At 45.5% G+C, this 21,473-nt stretch overlaps 1 protein-coding gene across 1 annotated transcript in view; it reads right to left on the reverse strand.

The window, feature by feature from the left end:
- LOC144481779 (scavenger receptor cysteine-rich type 1 protein M130-like) overlaps positions 1-21,473 on the reverse strand; it is a 908,005-nt gene that overhangs the window by 849,809 nt on the left and 36,723 nt on the right. Inside the window, exons 7-11 of the mRNA XM_078200920.1 lie at positions 19,233-19,547; positions 15,329-15,634; positions 10,095-10,400; positions 2,985-3,299; positions 302-607 (exon numbers count right to left, since the gene is read on the reverse strand). Coding sequence (XP_078057046.1) covers positions 302-607; positions 2,985-3,299; positions 10,095-10,400; positions 15,329-15,634; positions 19,233-19,547 — 1,548 coding nt within the window. The remainder of the gene's footprint in view (positions 1-301; positions 608-2,984; positions 3,300-10,094; positions 10,401-15,328; positions 15,635-19,232; positions 19,548-21,473) is intronic.

Below are 21,473 nucleotides of genomic sequence, written 5' to 3' on the forward strand. Positions count from 1 at the left end.
TGTCTGAAGATACGCCGGTTTAGCAGATAGGCCATGGGAAATTGCACCTTCGTATCTAAATATGTGTAGGTTAGATTGATTTTGCACAACATGGGCAATGGGGATCGGGTGGAGGAGAGTTGGGCCTGAATGGGAAGCTCTTTCAGACAGCTGGTCATGACTCAATGAACAGAATTGCCTCCTCCTTCAATACTCTGCACTCGCCTGTGCTTTTTGATCTCGCTCCACTCAACTGCAGCCGCCACCCTCCCTCCCGCCCCCCCCCCGCCCCGCCCATACCATACACCACTGACCCACTCACCTATCACAATGACTTTCACTCGATCGCTCTGGTCCGATGTGTAATTCCTCCCATCTCTCTCCAACTGGTACGTGCAGAGGTAATAACCTTCCTGGCCAGTGTTAATCCCCGCCAGGTTAAAAGTGACCAAGCCAGATGCAAAAGCCGCTTTGGCCGACTTTACATGAGCGGGCTCGCCAACTTTGTAGAGGTAAAATGTGGCCCCCATATAGAATGGCGGTGTGCTGCATTGGATGCTGATATTCTCCCCTTGTGAGTATTCGCCAGTCGTTCTCAGCAGATTGATCTGTGGTTTCAGTGGCGTATCTGAAAGTTAAATGTGGAAGATTAACCTCCAGTACTTAGCGTCTGATGGTGGGCCCAGGGTCTCCTGCGACGCTTGCAATTGGGATTCCCAGTCCCGCTTCAGTAAATGGAGATTTACTGAGCGCCAAATATACCTGTCTCACTGGCAGCAGCAAAGGAACGTGAACAGACGGCAAATTCCGTCGCTGGAGCAATGAATGATCTGTGTACCGCTGCTCTGTAACAACTTTACGTGGCGTTCACCCGCTGTTAGGAGTCCCACCCGCAGGCTTCAGTAGTTGGAGTCCAATGCATAACATGCAACGCTGACCGCTGAGTCTAACCAAACAAATGGTGAGCAGCTGAAGCTACAGGTTGCAGAAGACACAAAATTTAATTAGTATGTTTGTGGATCGGTTTTTGGCCGTGTCATATTTCACAGAAATGGTTCCAATGTCAGTTGAGTCTGATAACACATAGAAACATTCCGATCCTGGTAATTTCCAATTCCAGCGGCTATGTGTATTCCATACGTTGAATAGCGAGTGGCAGGGCCTGCTCGGTGTACTGTGTGTTGTTCCCATTAAGGTGGAGTGAAGTTGCGACGTTCAAACGGCTAATAAGTTGCGAAAATCCATTCTCGACTTTCCCTGTGTCATACCCTCTCTTTCACTCGCTGTCTGTTTCTGCCTCTCTCTTTCTTTCACACAGACGACACCACTTTGCCTGCCCTTCTTTCTCTGGCACACGTTATCTGCCGCCCTCTCCCTCTCCCCCTCTTTCTCTGTGTCTATTCCACACATGCAATATCTGTCTGCCTGCCTGACTCGCATGCACCCGACATATATCTCGTTCCCGTTGTATACTTTGTTGCCTCACACACGGTCTCTCTCTCTCTCTCTCTGTGTATCTCCCCCTGCCTCACTCACACATCGTTTTAGAGTCATAGAGATTCACAGCATGGAAACAGCCGCTTAAGCCCAACTTTCCATGTCGTCCATTACTTAACAACAAAGCTAATCCCTATTGCCCGCATTTGGCGGATATTCCTCTATACCGATCTTAACTTTCAAAATGCTTTATAAAGGATACAATTGTACCCGCCTCTACTACTACCTCTGGCAGCTTGTTCCAGACACTTACCATCCTCTGTGCGAAAAAAGAAAAATCTTCTACGAACCCTTTTGCAGCTCTCCCCTCTCACTTTAAACCTATGGCCTCTAGTTTTAGCCTGCCCTAACTTTGGGAAATGGTGTTGACTATCTTGCTGACCTATGCCCCTAATTATTTTGTAGACCAGTACAACATCATCCCTACTCTCCTCTACTCCCAGTTTGCCCCTGCCTCTCTCCGTCTCTCTCTCCGTCTCTCTCTCGCTCTGTCCCTCCCTCGGTGTATGTTTCTGTGTGTGTGTATGTATGTGTGTGTGTGTGTGTGTGTTTATTTCGTTCTCAGACAAAATGTCTCGCTCTCTCCCTTACTATCTGCCTCTTTCTCACGCACAAAATTCTTCTCTATCTCTTCTGGCGTCCATCTGCACCTCTTGCAGACATTGCCTCCCCCTTCCTCTCTCTGGGTCTCGCTATCTCTCCCTCCACACAATGCTCCCATGCACAAGGGCTCTCTCTCTGTCACTGTCTCCTCTATCACGCACTACCTGTCTGACTTCCTCTTGCATACATTAGCCATGATTCTATTCGTCTTTCCGTGTACGTCTCTCGAGCTATCAATATAGCACTCCTCTCCCACACATCCTTACGGCTCCCTCTGGCTCTCTTTCTCCCTTACTCACTCTCTATCTGTCCTACATGCACATTATATCGAACGAAAAGATGATTATAAGCACATAACAAACACATTAATAAGTGTGACACATTGGCATGCTGGTAAACACAGCTTCCGCACAGCACCAGGGCCTCCAGCTAGACTCAAGCCTCGGATGACTGTGTGTGAGGAGCTGTGTGTTTTAGCTGTGTCTGTTGGCTCTTTCTGGTGGCCTGGATCCCCCCAAGAGTTCAAAGATGTGCAAGTTATGTGGTTTGACCGTGATGAATTGTTTCAAAAATATGCAGGTTAGTTGAATTATGGGATAATTGTGAAATGGGGCAGGCGATGGCCCTGGGGAAGCTGCTCTATTGGATGTACATAATTCACCGGCATCCATTGCAAGAAAGTGTTGGTAGAGAATCCAAAGACTCGCAATTGGAGCGAAGTAAGTTATTATGGAAACACAGTCCACTTTTTTTATGCATGTCCATAACTGCCCACAAATATCGGCCAAATGGCACGTATTTATCGGGGCAACTACGATGCGCCCAGCAGAGATCTACATCTGCTGGGAAGCGAGCATAACAGTGCCTAAACATCCTCCACAACGCCCAGCTGAGCATCACCTTACCTGAACAAATGACACCAGCGTCGTTCCTCATGGGGCACGAATTCGGGCTGGCAAGTTCGAAGGGGCAGACCCACAAGAAAGGCTCCGATCCATTGCACTTGACCATGCTGCCCCAGGTGCGGCCAGTCCCTTCGCCGAAATGGTTGCTGCGAGTTGCTGATCGCACGAACCCGCAGCGCAGCTGACGACAGACCACCTCAGCATCGGGTAAATCCCACTGGATGTCACAGACGGTACCCCAGGTTCCATTGGCGTAACCTTCGATTCTTCCTGAGCATGGATCAGGCCCATTGGCAAGTCGCAATTTGATATCGGCTGCAAAGAATGGCAGACCGTCAAAAGACTATCTCAAATTCCCCTTTCAAAATGCATTTACATATAAAAGCACGGAACATTCCTCTTTAAGATTGGTCATTGAGTTCCGAATTTCACCAAATTTTTCGCAAGCAATATAGAGAAAGCACAGGTCTCTGCACAACCGTCTTCTATGGAATTCCTACAGTACAGAAAGAGTGCGCAACAACTCTCTGAAATGATACCCAACCCAGGCCGACTTCCATAAACTGCACCTTCGCCTTGGCTAATCCCTTAATCTGCAAACATTTGGAAAGTGAGGGGCAATTCGGCAGAGCCACCCTGCCGAACCGGAACAGCTCTAGGATTGCAGATGAAAAGGCATCACCTGGAGGAAACCCACAAAAACACTTGCAGGACTTGCAGACTCCACACTGTTAACAAGGCAGCGGTTAATCCGAGACACAAGTGTTCACTGCTTTGACAACGTGCTAACTAAATAATCGCGTTTCACTTTCAGACAGTGTGAAACCCATTCATCTATTGACGCATGCTGCTGCATTGGAAAGCACAAAGAACAAATACAATTACAGCACCGGAACATGCCTTTAGGCCCCTCCGAGCCTATTCTAAACAGACAGCGAGTCTGAACTAAAAGCCCTACCCTCCCGGGGACCATACCACTCCATTCCCATTCTTTTCATGTATTTGTCAAGACGGCACTTAAAGTCATTGTTGTATCTGCTTTCACTACCGCACCCGCCAGCGAGGTCCAGACACCCACCTCCTTCTCCATAAAAATCTTACTTCGTACATCTGCTTTAAACCTTGCTCCTTGCATCTTTAACATATGACCCCTAGTAATTGACTCTTCCGCTCTGGGGAAAATCTTGTCACTATCCAGTCTGTCCATTCTCCTTATAATCTTGTGCTCACCTATCAGATCAGCACCCACCCTCCATCGTTCCAGTGAGAACAAACCATGTTTCTCCAACCTCTCCTCACAGCTGATGCCTTCCATACCAGGCAACATACTGGTATTTTTTTCTGCACCCTCTCAGAAGCCTCGACATCCTTCAGGTAATTTGGCGACCAGAACTGAGCACTATATTCCAAAGGCAGACGTAGGCAATTTTTATAAAGCTGTAACATGACTTGCCCACTTTTATACTCAGTGCCCCGGCTGAAGAGCGCAACCATACCCTATGCCTTCTTGACTGCCTTCTCCACCTCTGCTGTCACTCTCAATGACCTGTTTACATATACACCTAGATCTCTCTGCCGATCAATACCTTAAGGGTTCTGCCATTTAATGTATACATCCCATCTGCATTACACATTCCAATAGTGCATTACTTCACATTTGTCCAAAATGCATTATCTCACATCTGCCTTCTGTCGACTCAAGTCTCCAAACGATCTATTCCTCCACTATCCAAGAACCGTTCTCATCGTTATCTGCAATTCCACCAAACCTTGTGTCGTCCTTCTTAATTCTACAGTTTACAAATTCTGCCACTTTTCTGTCGGAAATTATTGATCCTTACGCTACTTTAAAAATACTCTGCTGATGAAGGGCCATCCAGACTCTAAACGTTGGCTCTATTCTCTCCCCACAAATGCTGTAAGAAGTTCTGAAAATTTCCAGCATTTGTTGTTTTTATTTTTTCCAGGAACTCACTGTTACACCACAGGAAAACGGTAATTCCATTGGCTGGTGAGTAGCTGCTAATTTGAATTATCGGCACAATGGTTAGCACTGCTGCCTCACAACGCCAGAGACCACGGTTCAAATCCAAATTTGGCTCCCTGTCTGTGTGGAGTTTCCATATTCCTCTTGCTTCTGCGTGGGTTTCGTTCGAGTGCTCCAGTTTCCGCCCACAGTCAGAAGGACGTGGTGTTTAGGTGCTTTGGTCATGCAAAATTCACCATTAGTGTACTCCAACATGCGCCATAATGTGGAGGCTCGGGGATTTTCACAATGACTTCATTGTTAATGTAAGCCTATTTGTTACTCATAAATAAAAACTTCATATTGCATCCCTTTCAGATTAAAGATAACAAGGGAAATATTGAGAGACTTAACTGCAGAAAATCTGTTCATTTAAAAAACGAATTAAAAACTAATGATGTGAAATAGGGACGGACGGCCAGGCGATATCAAGAGGTACTGGAGACATTCGTGGCGATCTTTCTGGAATCACTAGAGTCGGGGAGGGTCTCCAGGACTGGAAAAATGCGAATGTAACACCGCTATTTAATAAGGGAGGGAGGCAAATGATGGGACATTACAGGCCAGTTAGTCTGACCTCGGGCGTCGGTAATATTTTAGAGTCAATTATTGAGAATGCGATTTCAGAATGCTTGGAATTACAAGGTAAAATCGAGCGATGTCACCATGGTTTCTTCATCGGAAGGTTATGCCTCACAGATCTGTTAGAATTCTTCGAGGAGCTAAGGAGAAGGTAAGACGAAGGCGAGCCAGTGGATGTCATCTACTTGACAAGGTGCCACACAGGAGGCTGCTGAACAAAATAAGAGCCTATGTTTTTAGAGGCAATCTGCTCACATGGATAGAAGATTGGTTGACTGGCAGAGGGCAGAGTGTAAGGATAAAACTGTCCTTTTCAGGATGGCAGCAGGTGATTAGTGGAGTTCCACAGGGAACACAGAAGAAAGCACGAATGACAGTATATCAAAATACAGCAGAGGAGGAGGTCGTTCGGCCCTCTAAGCCTGCGCCAATCAGGATACCAACCTAAACTAAAACAGCATGCACTTACGGAGTCCGTATCCTTCTATTGACATCCTGTTCATATATTCGCCTAGTTGCCCCTTAAATGCCGCGATTGTACCAGCTCCCACCACCACCCAGGGCAACACGTTCCAGTAATCATTCCCCATGCACTTCAAACTTATGTCCCTAGTTACAGACGTTTCTGCCCGAGGAAAAAAACATCTGCCTATTGATTCTGTCCACACCATTCAAAATCTTGTAATCCTCTTTCAGCTCACCTCTCAACCTCTGTAGTTTCAGTGAGAACAAATCTCTGGTAAATCGTGCTAAACGTCATCAGTACCCATTCCAAAGCATCTGCATTCTTCTGGTAATTTGGCGACCAGAATTGTGCACAATATTCTAAACGAGGCCGATCGAAGGATCTGGATCGGTGCATCATGGCCTGTGAATGTTTTTACTCCGTTCACCAACAAATGGATGAAAGCGTGTCAGAAGACGGGCGGCACGGTAGCATAGTGGTTCGCACTGCTGCTTCACAGCTCCAGGGACCTGGGTTCGATTCCCCGCTCAGGTCACTGTCTGTGCGGAGTTTGCACATTCTCCTCGTGTCTGCGTGGGTTTCCGCCGGGTGCTCCGGTTTCCTCCCACAGTCCAAAAATGTGCAGGTAAGGTTGATTGGCCAAGCCAAATTGCCCTTTAGTGTCCCGGGATGCGTAGATTAGAGGGATTAGTGGGTTAAACATAGAACATAGAACAGTACAGCACAGAACAGGCCCTTCGGCCCACGTTGTTGTGCCGAGCTTTGTCTGAAACCCAGATCAAGCTATTTCCTCCCTATCATCCCGAAGTACTCCATGTGCCAATCCAATAGCTTCTGAAATGTTCCTAAAGTTTCTGACTCCACTATCACTGCAGGCAGTCCATTCCACACCCCAACCACTGAGTAAAAAACCTACCTCGGACATCCTTCCTATATCTCCCACCATGAACCCTATAGTTATGCCCCCGGGTTACCACTCTATTCACCCGAAGAAATAGTCTGTGAACGTTCACTCTATCTATCCCCCTCATCATCTTATAAACCTCTATCAAGTCTCCTCTCAACCTCCGCCGCTCCAAAGAGAAAAGCACACGTTCCCTCAACCTTTCCTCATAAGACCTACCCTCCAAACCAGGCAGCATCCTGGAAAATCTCCTTTGCAATCTTTCCAGTGTCTCCACATCCTTCTTGTAGTGAGGTGACCAGAACTGCACACAATATTCCAAATGTGGTCTCACCTACGTCCTGTACAGTTGCAGCATAACCCCACGGCTCTTAAACTCAAACCCCCTGTTAATGAACGCCAACACATTATAGGCCTTCTTCACGGCTCTATCCACTTGAGTGGCAACCTTCAGATATCTTTGGATATGACCCCCAAGATCTCTCTGTTCATGCACATTCTTCAGAACCCTAGCTTTGACCCTGTAATCCACATTTAAATTTGTCCTACCAAAATGAATCACCTCGCATTTGTCAGGGCTAAACTCCATTTGGCATTTTTCAGCCCAGCGCTGCATCCTATCTATATCTCTTTGCAGCCTACAACAGCCCTCCACCTCATCCACTACTCCACCAATCTTGGTGTCATCAGCAAATTTACTGATCCACCCTTCAGCCCTCTCCTCCAAGTCATTTATAGAAATGATAAAATAGCAGAGGACCAAGCACTTATCCCTGTGGCACTCCGCTGGTAACCGGTTTCCAGTCCGAAAATTTTCCATCCACCAACCACCCTCTGTCTTCTGTTAGATACAACGCCGGCATCTCCACATTCTGTTAGATAGCCAGTTACCTATTCAGACGGCCAAACCTCCCTCTATCCCATACATCCTTACTTTCTTCATAAGCCGACCATGGGGTACTTTATCAAACGCCTTACTAAAATCCATGTATATGACATCAACTGCACTACCTTCATCTACATACGTAGTTACCTCCTCAAAAAATTCTATCAAATTTGTGAGGCAAGACTTGCCCTTCACAAATCCGTGCTGACTATCCTGGATTAAGCTGCATCTTTCTAAATGGTCGTAAATCCTATCCCTGAGGACCTTTTCCATCAACTTACCGACCACCGAAGTAAGACTAACCGGCCTATAATTACCAGGGTCATTTCTATTCTCTTTCCTAAACAGGGGAACCACATTCGCCACTCTCCAGTACTCTGGCACCACCCCCGTGGACAGTGAGGACGCAAAGATCAATGCCAAAGGCTCTCCTATCTCATCCCTTGCCTGCCAAAGACTCCTCGGATCTATTTCATCAGGCCCAGGGGACTTATCAACCTTCAGTTTATTCAAAATTGCTAGTACATCTTCCCTCCGAACATCTACTTCCTCCAGCCTATCAGCCTGTGACACCCTCTCTTCCTCAAAAACATGGCCCCTCTCCTTGGTGAACACCGAAGAAAAGTATTCATTCATCCCCTCTCCTATCTCTTCTGACTCCATGCACAAATTCCCACTGCCGTCCTTGACCGGCCCCAACCTCACCTGGTCATTCTTTTATTCCTCACATAAGAGTAAAAAGCCTTGAGGTTTTCCTTGATCCGACCCGCCAAGGACTTCTCATGCCCCCTCCTATCTTTCCTAAGGTTAATACGATGGTTAGAGGAATTAGCAGGTAAATATGTAGGGATAAGGGGATAGGGCCTGCGTGGGATTGTTGTCGGTGCAGTCGCAATTATTTACAAGGGTATCAATTGTTACGGGGAAAAGGTCCTTAAGAATCGGTTTGAGAAAACTTATAAGCCATGATTGAATGGCAGAGTAGTCTCGATGGGCTGAATGGTATATTTTTGTCCTTATATCTTATAGTTCTTTTGGTCTTATGGATATACCTTCATCTCTTGGTAGCTGCTCAGCCCATTATGGATTCCAGTGAACACATCTGCAGTAAATGTTGGTTGCCCGAGAAACTGGTTTAGAATTTATGAGCTGGTGTCTTAGATTTCAAAGACTATTTCCTCGGGTGAATGGAGCGGTAACTGGGGGGTATAACTATATAGTTCATGGTGGGAGATATAGGAAGGATGTCCGAGGTAGGTTCTTGACGCAGAGAGTGGTTGGGGTGTGGAATGGAGTGCCTGCAGGGATAGTGGAGTCAGAAACTTTAGGAACATTTAAGAAGCTATTGGATAGGCACGTGGAGTACTTCGGGATGATAGGGAGGAAATAGCTTGATCTAGGTTTCAGACAAAGCTCGGCACAACAAATATGGACTGTACTGTTCTATGTTCTATTTCGATGCTGTGACACATCAAGGAGTGGCAGCTGTTACTGTGCGCTGTGTTTCAGGATGCAGTCACATCCCTCAGGTTATCTACGTTGAATTAGGCAAATGGTCAGGGACAGGAGGTTGTGACTTTAAGGGAGACATTTAGAGTGACCCAAGGGAAAGCACTGCAGCTGCCTCTGCTCTTGTCCTTGTCCAACAGCGATGAGATTATTGTTTCTTGTGTGGATGACAAACGGACAGTAGGAAGGATGAGCAAAATGGCCATGGCACCATGCTAAAGACATTCTGCAACTTTGCTTCCAGATAGCACTGAACGTTAATCTGCTATTAACGCACTCTGGGCAGCTGCTTTGCTGTATCACCACCAGAGCTTGCTTCCCCTGTGCATTTTGCCTTTAGTCCCATGGAATGTTCACCGTGTAAGGTCTTCCAAAATCGAACCTATCCCTACCCTCCTGACCCACGCTCAGTTCATCAACGGCTTAAAAAAACATCAGATTTCTCCCTCTCGTTTGTCCTGTAGAACAATGACATCTGACACAAAAATTTCAATCCGTTTCTCTGTCCACAAATGCGACGAAAACTGTTGATTTCTTTTCAAATACCGTTCAATATAATCTCTTCAGTTCTTTTTGGCAACATGTCTTTCTTTTTAAAAAACCCAGAAATCCATGTACCTTATTGAACAGTTTATCCAGTTGGTGACCCAGATTTAAAGGCGTATGCGTGTATCTCCCGAAGATTTTTGAAAAACTTGATGCCATTTAATGAAAAGTAGAGTATTTTAAGTACTTACCAGTCACAGATATCTTCAGAGGTTCACTATGTGAGGAGTTATAGAGCTGGCCCGAGGTCTTCATTTCGTACCGACATGTGTACTCGCCATCATCTTTTTTGCCTTCCACCGTGAGCTTAAATTGTGCAGGTTTATCCTGGATGGCAGCTGGCGTGGAACTGACTAACGTCTTGCCGTTGTCCTTGTACAAGTAATATGTCATTACGGAGAAATACCGTGGGGCTCTGCACGAAAGACTAATGATCTGACCAGGGAGGAAGTGTGGGGGCGCGTTCTCTGTTGACAGCAGTGGCTCAGGTGGTTCATCTGCAATGTGACAGAACTAAATCAATATGTTTGTCCTAACCTCAGTTAACAAGACGGCACAATAATTACATGCAAAGCATGCTGATTAATGCAACAGAAGCCATGGGCGGCATGGTGTTGAGCACCAATGCATCACGTATCATGAGGGACCTTAGTTCAATTCAGACCTTGGGTGATTGTGTGGACGTTGCACGTTCTGCCCGTGTCTGCATGGTTTTTTGGGGTACTCCGGCTTCCTCCTCCCACAGTCAAAAAGTGAGCATGTTAGATGGATTGGTAACGCTGAATTCGTGCCTGTTTGGGACGGGGTGAAGTTGTGCCTGAGTAATAAGATCTTTCAAAGCGTTGGTGCAGACTCAATGTGTAAATTAGCATCCTTCTGCACTGTAAGGATTCTATGGTTAGCAATATAAATTAACATGTATTTAACTGCAAATCAATTGAGTGGTGTGTTCCCTCAGAAGCTGCTGACCTAAATCAATGGCCAATTAAATTGTTCAACTTAGCCGTCATTGCTTTCTTCCACATGCTGAATAATATGGACAAATTCCTTGCTGGTGGATTTGCTGCTGCTGTTGGCAAGAGTTTAAACGAGTTTGGTAGTTAGAGGGGACCCAACATTTTAGCAGAAAAGGTACGCAGTATAAGATAGAAAAACAATCAGCTCCGAAGGAATACAGCGCGAGTAAGATTCAGGGGAGTAAGACAAGACTGGAGACCCTCTACTTTAATGCCAGGAGTACGCAATTTGAAAGGGATGGTTTACGGGCGAGGATTGATGTAAATACAATATAATCGCCATCACAGAGGCGTGGTTGAGTGAGGGGCAGATTAGGCAACTGAATTTCACGGGATTAACAGGCTTCAGGCGATACAGAGGACGGGGTGAAAGAGGATGAAGCATTGCATTGTTAATTAAGGAGGCAATTTTGGCAGTAAGGAGAGACGAATCTTGGAGGGGTCATCAAATGAAGATTTGTGGATGGAGCTTAGGAAGGACAAAAGAACATCTACGTTGCTAGGTGTTTATTGTAGACCCCCAATTTGCCAGTGAAAATTGATCAGCAAGTCTGTGCACAGTGCGCAGAGGGACGTTAGAATAATAAGAGGGTAATTATATTAGGTGATTACAACTTTTCCAACATTAATTGAGAAAGCCATCATGTTAAGGACTCAGATAGAGTAGGGTTCTTAAAATGTATACAGGAAAACATATTTCGTGAAGATGTAGAGGTCCAACAAGGGAAGGAGCTGTGCTGGAACTAATTCTGGGGAATTAAGCCAGACAGGTGGTTGATGTGTTGGTGGGGGAGTATTTTGGTGATAGCGACCACAACACAGTTCAATTCGAATTTGTTGTGTCCAAAGAAGTTGACAAGTTGCACAAAAAAGGTTTTTCATTGGGGAGAGTAGCTTTTAAGAGAATTAGGCAGGATCTGGCCAAGGTTGACGGCATCTCCACATCAAGGTTGATGGCACAGAGTTACTTTGGGGGATATCTACTGAAGAGCAGTGTGTGTGCGTGGGGGCGGTGGGGTGGCTGTTCATAGATGAAATGGGGAAGTACAGGCAAAACATGTTCCCTCTCGGCTAATAGGAGGTGTAACAAACCCAGAGAACCATGGATAACCAGAGACATGCAGGATGTAATGAAAAGGAAAAATAGGCTTTTAACAAGCATAAGGGAATAAGTCTGCGGAGGCATTTGTGTCATACAGAAAGTGCAGATGGAACTTACAAAATCAATTAGGAGAGCAAAGAGGGGATATGAGAAAGCTCTGGCTGGAAAATGTAGGGAAAATAGATATGCTCCGCGTATATCAATGGCAGTTGGATAGCCAGGGAAAGAGTAGGGCCAATTAGGGACAAAGGGGGAATCTGTGGGTGCAGGCAGAGGGCATTGGTAGGGTTTCAAAAGAAGATTTCGCATCTGCCTTCACCCATGGGAATGAGAAGTTAGTTATGGAACTCGGGTGGAGAGACTGAAAGTCTCCCGAGCAAATTATCATATGTATTGGAGATATTTGCAGGCTTCAAAGTGGACAAATCTCCAGGTCCGGACGACTTGTGTTCCAGACTGTTGTGGGAGTCAAGGGAGGAAATTGCAGGGGCTGTGAACCAAATTTTTAATTCGTCCCTTGGAGAAAAGCTAATGTTGTTACCACTATATAAGAAGGGTTGTAGAGGCAAGCCAGGGAACTGCAAACCAGTAAGTCTCACGTCGATGTTTGGAAAACTACTGGAATAGATTCTGAAGGAGAGAATCTTTCTCCATTTGGAGAGGTAAGGTTTGATCATTGATAGTCAGCATGGTTTTGTCAGTGGGAGGTCGTGACTAACAAATTTGATTGAATTTTTTTGAGGCTGGAACCAAATATGTGGATGAGTGAACTGCGGATAATGTAGTTTACATGGATTTCAGCAAAGCCTTCGTCGATTTCCCACACGGAAGACTGATTAAGAAGGCTGATGCATATGGGATACAGGGTGATCTGACAAGGTGGATTCATACTTGGCTTAGCGGTAGGAGACAGGGTTATAACAGACGGATACTTTAGTGACTGGAGGCCAATGGCCATTGGCGTACCACGGAGGTCTATGCTGTGCTCCCTATTGTCCATCATTTACATAAATGACATAGATGACTATGTTAGGGGTGGGATCAGTAACTGCCGATGACTCAAATATTTTAACGGTGCAGTTCAGTGTCTTGGGTTATAGGGATATATGCACGAAATGGTCAAATGGGCAGGCGAGTGGCAGATGGAATTTAACCATGCAAAGTGTGAAGTGATGCACTTTGGAAGCAATCATTTGACAAGGAATTGTAGTATTCGTGGTGTGACATTGTGAAGTTCCGAAGAACAAATGGACCTTGCCAAATATCTCTGAAGGTGGAAAGGCAGGATAGTAGGGTGGTGAAAAAGGCATTAATCTCGTCTTCATCAATCAGGTATAGATTACAAAAGCATAGAGGTCATGATGGAGTTGCATCGAACTTTAGTGAGGCCACAGCTGAAGTACTGTGTGTGATTCCAGTCGCCACATTTTAAAAAGGACGTGAATGCACTGCGCGGGTTACAGAAGAGATTTAGAAGTATGCTGCCTGGAATGGAATATTTAAGTTATGAAGAGATGTTGGATAGGTTTGTGTTGTTATCCTTGGAGCAGCGAGTACTCGGGGTGACCTGATTGAGGTATTCAAGATTATGAGGGGCATGGACAGGGTGGATAGGGAGCAACTGTTCCCCTTAATTGAAGGGTGAATTCCGAAGGGACACCAGTTAAAAATGAAGGGTGGGAGGTTTAGAGGGGATTTGAGGAAAAACTTTGCTAACTCAGAAGGTGGTTACACTCTGGAATGCAGTGCCTGAGGTGGTGGTTGAGGCGGGATGTGTCACAAAATTTAAAATGTACCTGGATGATTACTTGGCTCGCCATCACATTCAAAGCTATGTGTCAAGTGCTCGCAAGTCGGATTATTTGGGTAAGTTAGGGAATTTACTGCGTCGTGCAGACTCGATGGGACGAAGGGTCCCTTCTGCACTGTAGTATTGTCTGATTATTTGATTCTCTACGATTTGTTTGTCTGCTCCTTCACTCTCGTTCCAAGCAAACAAGACTTCTCCAATCTCGGGTTTCCAGTTAATTTTGTTTTGGGAATCAGCACCTTGACCTCTGATAAATAGCGAGGGGACTCTTACTATATTCCAGAGCACAGTTCATGGAAAACGACATTGCTGAGCACCTGATAATGCATGTTGGCATCTCCAGATACGAAGGAGGAGTTTCCCACCCTAAGGTCCATCAGCAAAACGAAACAAATTGCTTTCCATAATTTAGTAGCTGGTTCACACATGCATCATATGCCTGATAATTTTTTTAAAAAGTTTTAGATATACAGATTGATGGTCCTATTTGATGTAATTAAATATATTGGAATTACGCAATAATTGATGAAAGCAGTTAGTTATGAACATCCTCATTTGATGGGGTATGGGCTTCCCTGCTCAGCCATTGACTCATTTTTCAGAGTTGATCAGTTTCCTTGTCCCCATGACTAAGAGTTTCCTATTCCGAATTGGGATCGATTGCAAACCTGATCAGATGCCCTGAGGTGGGCGAGCGAACCCATATCACCAGACTGGTGCCATTGACATTGCCAAGTGTTTACTTGCATGCTGATCTGTCTCATTAATAGGCGAGACGGGTGCTAATTCGGTAAGAGTAATTCATGATAAAAAGGGGTATAGATACTTCCAATGACTTCCAAGGAGTTTGTACGGAAACAGCTGTCACAGTCTAAGGATATAGACTAAAACATTTAAGTTTGAGGTGAGGAGAAATATATTTCCTGAATGTAGCGAAGGTTTACCAGCCTGATTGCTGGAATTACATTACTGACGGAAGAGATTAAATTGTGTCGGCTTGGAATTCATTCACTGGAGTTAAGAAGAATGACGAGCAAGGCATCTCATAAAAACGTAAACATTCTAACGTAACTGGACAAACGAAGAAGTGAACTTCTCAATAGCGGTCTCCTGAACCCGCGGTCACATTTTAAGGACGCAAGTCTTAGGACTATTTAGGACTAAGATGAGACAACATTTTGTCACCCACAGTAGTAAGGCTGTGAAATTCAAGGCAAGCAAGAGAGACCAAATCATGTCATGCTTTAAAGAAGAAGTTAGATTATGTCAAAGGATACTGTTTGCAGGCGGGAACAGGTCAATGAGTTGGATAATCAACCGTTATCAGAATGAATGATAGAACAGGTTTGAATGGTGATAATATCCTCCTCATGCTCATTTTTGTATGATTTGGATTATGGTGTAGCACCACCTTGTGGCCCATCCGGGGGTGAGGGCGGGGGTGGATTCGCGCCATTCAGATTAACTTGTCACTCGAAAGCTTTGCACATTCCTGACCTTTGACAGTTATCATCTGCTGCTCACTCTGCTCCGAGGTGAACACGAGTTCCGATATGTCCATGTCGAAGTTGCAGGTGTAATTCCCACTCTGTTTGCTTTGGATGTCCACGATTGTGAAGTTCAGCGATTTATCATTCTCTGGGACCGGCGATGACAGAATGGCGTTCTTCTCGCCCACTTTGTAGAGGAACATCCGGCTTCCGGCATAGAAACTTGGTATGTCACACTGGACGGTCACATTCTCGCCACGCATAAAGACACTTGGAGAGCGAAGCACAGAGATGGCTGGCCTTAGTGGTTGTTCTAGGAGCGGAACAATTGCAAGAAATCGAGATTCTGATCAAGGTCAACAAAAGGCACGTAAACCCATTACATTTAATGCCAATTCTGAAGCTGCAGGAAGCAGACACGATCGCCCAGTGGTATTATCGCTAGTCTATCAATCGAGAAACTCAGATAATGTTCTGGGGACCCACGTACGAATTCTACCGTGGCAGATGGTGGAATTCGAATTCAATAAAACTATCAGGGATTAAGAATCTACTGATGACCATGAAAACATTGCCGATTGTCGGAAAATAAACATCTGGTTGAATAATATTGTTAAGGGAAGGAAATCAACTGTCCTTATCCAATCTGGCCTGCATGTGACTGCAGAGCCACAGCAATGTGTTTGACTCTCAACTGCCCTCCATGGCAAACCAGAGATTGGCAATGAATGCTGGCCAGCCAGCGATGCACACATCACACAAATGAATATAAAACTGCTCAAGCTACTGGGTAGACCTCTTCCGGAATACTGCATGCGGTTTTACTCCTCTTTCTTCAGGGTGCCTTCATTTGAGGCAGTTCCGAAAAAAAAAGTTCACTCGGATAATCACTGGAATGGAGCGTCTGTCTTTTGAGACAAGATTTAAACATGTTGGGGCTCTATTCATTGGAATTTAGAATGAGGGGTGATCTCATTGAAACATATGGATTCGCAAGGTGCTTGGCAGGTTAAATAGTGAGCGAATGTTTCTCTCATAGAAGAGTCTAGGACCAGAGGGCATAATGTTAGCATAAAGGGTGTTAATTTAAGACTGAGATATGGAGGAATATCTGCTGTCAGAGATTTGTAAGCCATTGGAGCTCCGGTCCAGAGAGAATTTTGTGGGCAGAGTCACCATCTATCCTTGAGTCACAGCCAGAGATATTGTGAGCAGTTAGGGAATCAATGTTTGTGGGGAAAGGGCAAAAAGGTGGAGGTGAGGAAAGTTAGTTCTCCCATGCTGCTATTGAATGGGCAGATGAGACTCGAGAGGCCGAATGACCTACCACAGAATACATTTATTGTGCTCTTATGATCTCACCCAATCAACGCATTGCCTTCATAGCTATTGGGAGATCAACACATTTCAGGTCTCTCAACCTCTCATTGAGGTATCATCGGAATTCATTGCGGTGAAATGGTGCATTCCAAATTAGTTTTTATGACCACATATGGACGAATTGAAAAGGAAAAGGCCATTCGGCCGCTCTAGCATGCTCATATCATTCTGGCAAATATTGTCTCAGTTGTAATCCCATCTGACACCAATGAAGAACAATGAATCATAGAATCCCGACAGTACAGAAAGAGGCCATTCGGCCCATCGAGTCTGCGCCGACCACAATCCCACCTAGGCCCTACCTCCGTATCCCTACATATTTACCCACTGATCCCTCTAACCTACGCATCTCAGGACACTAAGAACAATTTTAGCATGGTCAATCAACCTAACCCGCACATCTTTGGACTGTGGGAGGAAACCGGAGCACCTGGAGGAAACCCACACAGACATGAGGAGAATGTGGAAACTCCACACAGACAGTGACCCAAGCAGGGAATCGAACTCAGGCCCCCGGAGCTGTGAAGCAGCAGTGCTAACCACTGTGCTACCGTGCCGCCCATAGTGGTTTCATGTATGGGAAGCACTGCAACGTCTCACCAAGGATTAGAATCCCTACAGTGCAGAAGTCGGCTATTTTGCCCATCGAGTCTGCACCAACTCTCCAACAGAACACCTTATCCAGGCCGTATTCCTGCAAACCCGGACATACTACCCCGCTAATCTCCCTAACCTACGCATCCCGGGACACTAAGGGTCAATTTTGCATGGTGAAATCAGCTAACATGCACATCTTTGGACTGTGGGAGGAAAGTGGATCACTTGGAGGAAATCCACATGGACACGGGGAGAACGTAAAAAAATGACTTGGACAAACATTAAATTTCATTTGAATTAAAAAATTAAGTGCATTAAATGTTTGGCCGCCGGAACATTCCATGCCTACAAACATCTTCACCGTGAAGTACAGGGTCTGCAGATACATTGGGAATAACTTGGAAATATAATGGCCTTTCCCTTAATATTTCTATGTAAAAATTCTGGAATGCCCTCCGTGACAGCAGTGTGGGTGTTTCTGCATCTCACACGACAGTGGACCAAAAATTCAACTCACTATCACCAAGTAACGATTCGGGAATGGCGGTATATTCTGGCCCAGCCAGTGATTTCTACATTCTATTATTCAGGATCAATAAGTCGAATGGGGACACAGATTGTTCAAAAATACTCAATTGAAGTCAGGGACACAGTGGAAAGCACTGCTGCTTTTCAGCACCAGGGAACAAGCTCCCTATGGGTTACCCCATGTGCTCCGATTTCCTCCCAAAGTCCAAAGATGTGCAGCTTTGCTGGATTGACCATGGTGTAATCCCCCCCCCCCCCCCCCGCACCCCCCCTCCAGAGCTTCAGGTGTATAGTTCATGTACATAACAAACATAAGGAACAATAGTGAACGTTGCGATGCGCCATTGGATACGAGCCTCCAGTCACTCAATCAATCCTGTACTAGCACACATTGTGTCCTATTTCTAAGACAGTTTCTGATCCATCTCGCAAGGTTTCCCTGAATTCCATTTCATTCTACCTTCTCATACCGTTCCCCGTGTAGGGATATACCAAAGGTTTTTCTCCAATCCATATGAAGTGCAACAATGCACTTTCCTCATCAAAACGTTCTAACATATTAGAGTAAAAAAGCTGTATCAAATTTGTTAAGCCTGCCATCCCACTGGTAAATCCATGCTGGATATGCCTAACTGACCCATTTTTTTTTGGATTTTAATTCTCTCTTTCAGAATGTTCTCCAATTGCTTCGCTGTCACTGACGTGATATTCCCCAGCTTGCAATTCGCTGCTTCATCTCTACCAGCCTCCTACAAATTAGGAATCGCATTCACCATCATTCTGTCCTCTTCTACGTCCCCCGTGGCCAGTGAGGAATTAAAAATGGTGCCAGGGGCATTGCAATTTCCCACCTCGCATGCACAGCAACTGGGTTGCAATTGATCCGGGTCAGGGGATTTCTCCAATTTTAATCCCGTCAGAGGCTCCAAGCTTCCTCACATCGTATATCGAACTGCCAGATTGACCGTGGTAAAATTGTCGATTTCTGTCCAAAGATGTGTAGCTTAGGTGGATTGGCCATGCTGAACTGTCTCTTAATGCCAAATGTGCAGTTCAGGAGGAATGGAGTATTGCAGGGTTTCATGGATAGGGCAGAGGAGGGCTTGAATGGGATGCGTTTTTGGAGAGTCGGTGCAGGCAATATATTTGGCTCTAAGGACGGTTCAACGGTTCGGTGAGAGTTCTGTGATTCTTGTACGAAATCATATTTTTAAATGCCTTATTTCTGAAATGCGTACTGTACATTTATAATTCATTAATTTCTGAAAGTTAAATTAATTCAGCGATTGAATTAACATTTTATGTATTGGCGATGAGGATGCTAGTTGGAAAGAAGGATTACACATGCACAATTTATTATGCTGATCTTTTATTCATTAGTATTCATTCATTTTCCCGAAATTTACCTGAGCACGTGACATCAGCTCTGAAACCACTGTAGCACATCCCGTCATTCCAGGATAATGAATAGCATTTCCACAACAAGGATTCGGTGCCCCGACAGTGCACGTGAGTCAGGCGTACCGGGTCACGTGGTGTGGACAAGCGCTCCCCTCGCGAGGAACTTTTAACAAAGCCGCAGCCCAAATGTCTGCAGATAACCTGGCCTGCTGCAAGGTTCCAGGTGTCGCCACAAACTTTCCCCCAGGTGCCGTTGTGGAAGACCTCCACCGTTCCAGCACAATCGCTGTCCTTACCCAGCATTCGGAGCTGCACATCATCTGAAAGTTCAGTCACAGGTTCACAAATGTTATGTCTGAAGCCAAAGCCAACACAGTTCACTGCCACAAACATGCAATTGGTTAGAGTGAGCCTTGTACCTATAGTGCCCGCTTCTGGCATTATCACTTAATAGCGGACGTTTCTTCTATTTTTTTACATGCCTTTGCTCGACAAGGAAAGCCAGAAAAATTAATAAAGCTCGAGTATCAACTTGCAGTCTTTACAAATACGTTTTCTTGCATGACAGAAAACAAAGAAAACATGAGCAGGACGAGGTCATTTGGTTCATTGAACCTGTTCCACGATTTATTACAGTCATGGCTGCTCAACCAAATCAATGAAATGGTCCCCCTCCATTCTCCATTTACCATGGCCCATCCAACCGCCATGCACATCTTTGTTCACCCCGGGCCAGTGCAGCTTTGCCAGTTCACGTACCTAACCTGCATATCTTTGGACACGAGCGGGGAATTTACCATACCCTCTCCAGCTAATTTACACATGTTTGGAAGCTAAGTGGCATTTATTATTGGCTAATCGACTTAACCTGCGCATCGTTGGACACGAAGACTCTGATTTTCCCAGCAAGGCCGCCCGAGGTTCTGAAGATCGCGCCCGAGGCCAATGAGGAATACCGTTTTGCGAGCCTCGCCCACCCCAATTTCGGGACGGCAGTGCTGGTGAAATCAGGGCCTAAAGTATAAATTACCATGCTAAATCCACCGAGCCTACACGGTGGCACAGTGGTTAGCACTGTTGCCTCACAGCGCCAGGGACCCGGGCTCGTGAGAATTGTTGTGGAGAAGCTGTCCATATCGACATCAATAGGGACGAAGTTGAAAAGGCCGAGAACTTCAAAGTTTTGTGTGTCAGGATCACAAACAACCTGTCCTGGTCACGGCATGCTGACACTATCGTGAAGGAAGCCCACCACCGCCTCAAATTTCTCAAAAGAATCAGCAAAATTGGCATGTCAGCTGCGAATGTCACCAACTTTTACCGATGCACCATAGGAATTATTCATTCTGGTTGTATGAAAGCGTGGCATTCCTCCTGCTCTGACAAAGACCTCAAGCAACTTCAAAATGTAGGGAATGTAGCCCAATCAATCACGCAAATCGGCCTCCCATCCACTTACTCTGTCAATAGTTCCCACTGCCTTGGCAAAACAGCCAGCAGAATCATGGACCCGGCGCACCCCAGACGTCCTCTCTTCCAACTTCTTCCGTCAGGAAAAAGATACCAAACTCTGAGGTCACGTAAAAACCGACTGAAGAACAGCTTCTTCAGTGCTGCCATCAGACTTTTTAAAGGACCTACCTTTCTCTAAGTTGAGTTTCTCTCCACCCTCGCTATGACTGCAAAACTACATTCCGCACTTTCGCGTTTCCTTCTCTATGAACGGTAAGCTTTGTCTGTATTGCGTGCAATGAACAATATTCTTCACTGCATACTAATACATGTGACAATAATAAAGCCAATCAAATCAAATCAAATCGATTCCCTTCTCGTGTCTCTGTCTGCATGGAGTGTGCACATTCGCCCCTTGACTACTTGGGTTTGCTTCCGGTGCTTCAGCTTCGTCCCACAGTCCAACGATATACGGGTTAGGTGGATTGACCATGCTAAATTGTTCCTGAGCGTAGAGAGACGAGATGGGGTAAATGCATGTGGTTCTGGTGATACAATCTGGATGGGATTGTGGTCGAGGAAGAATCGATGGGCCGAATAGCCTCCTTGTGCACTGTAGGATTCTATCATTCTATGATCCCAATACTGGACACAAATAGATAATTCACCATGGCAATTCCCCAAATCTGCACACCGTAGGCACTGAGGGGCAATTTAGCATGGGCAATCCATCGATCAAACACATCTTCTGACACTGATGGGGAATTTAGCACAATCAAACCACCAGAAATACT

This window comes from Mustelus asterias, chromosome 32 (assembly GCF_964213995.1).
Source record: "Mustelus asterias chromosome 32, sMusAst1.hap1.1, whole genome shotgun sequence".
NCBI classification, from domain to species: Eukaryota; Metazoa; Chordata; class Chondrichthyes; order Carcharhiniformes; family Triakidae; genus Mustelus; species Mustelus asterias.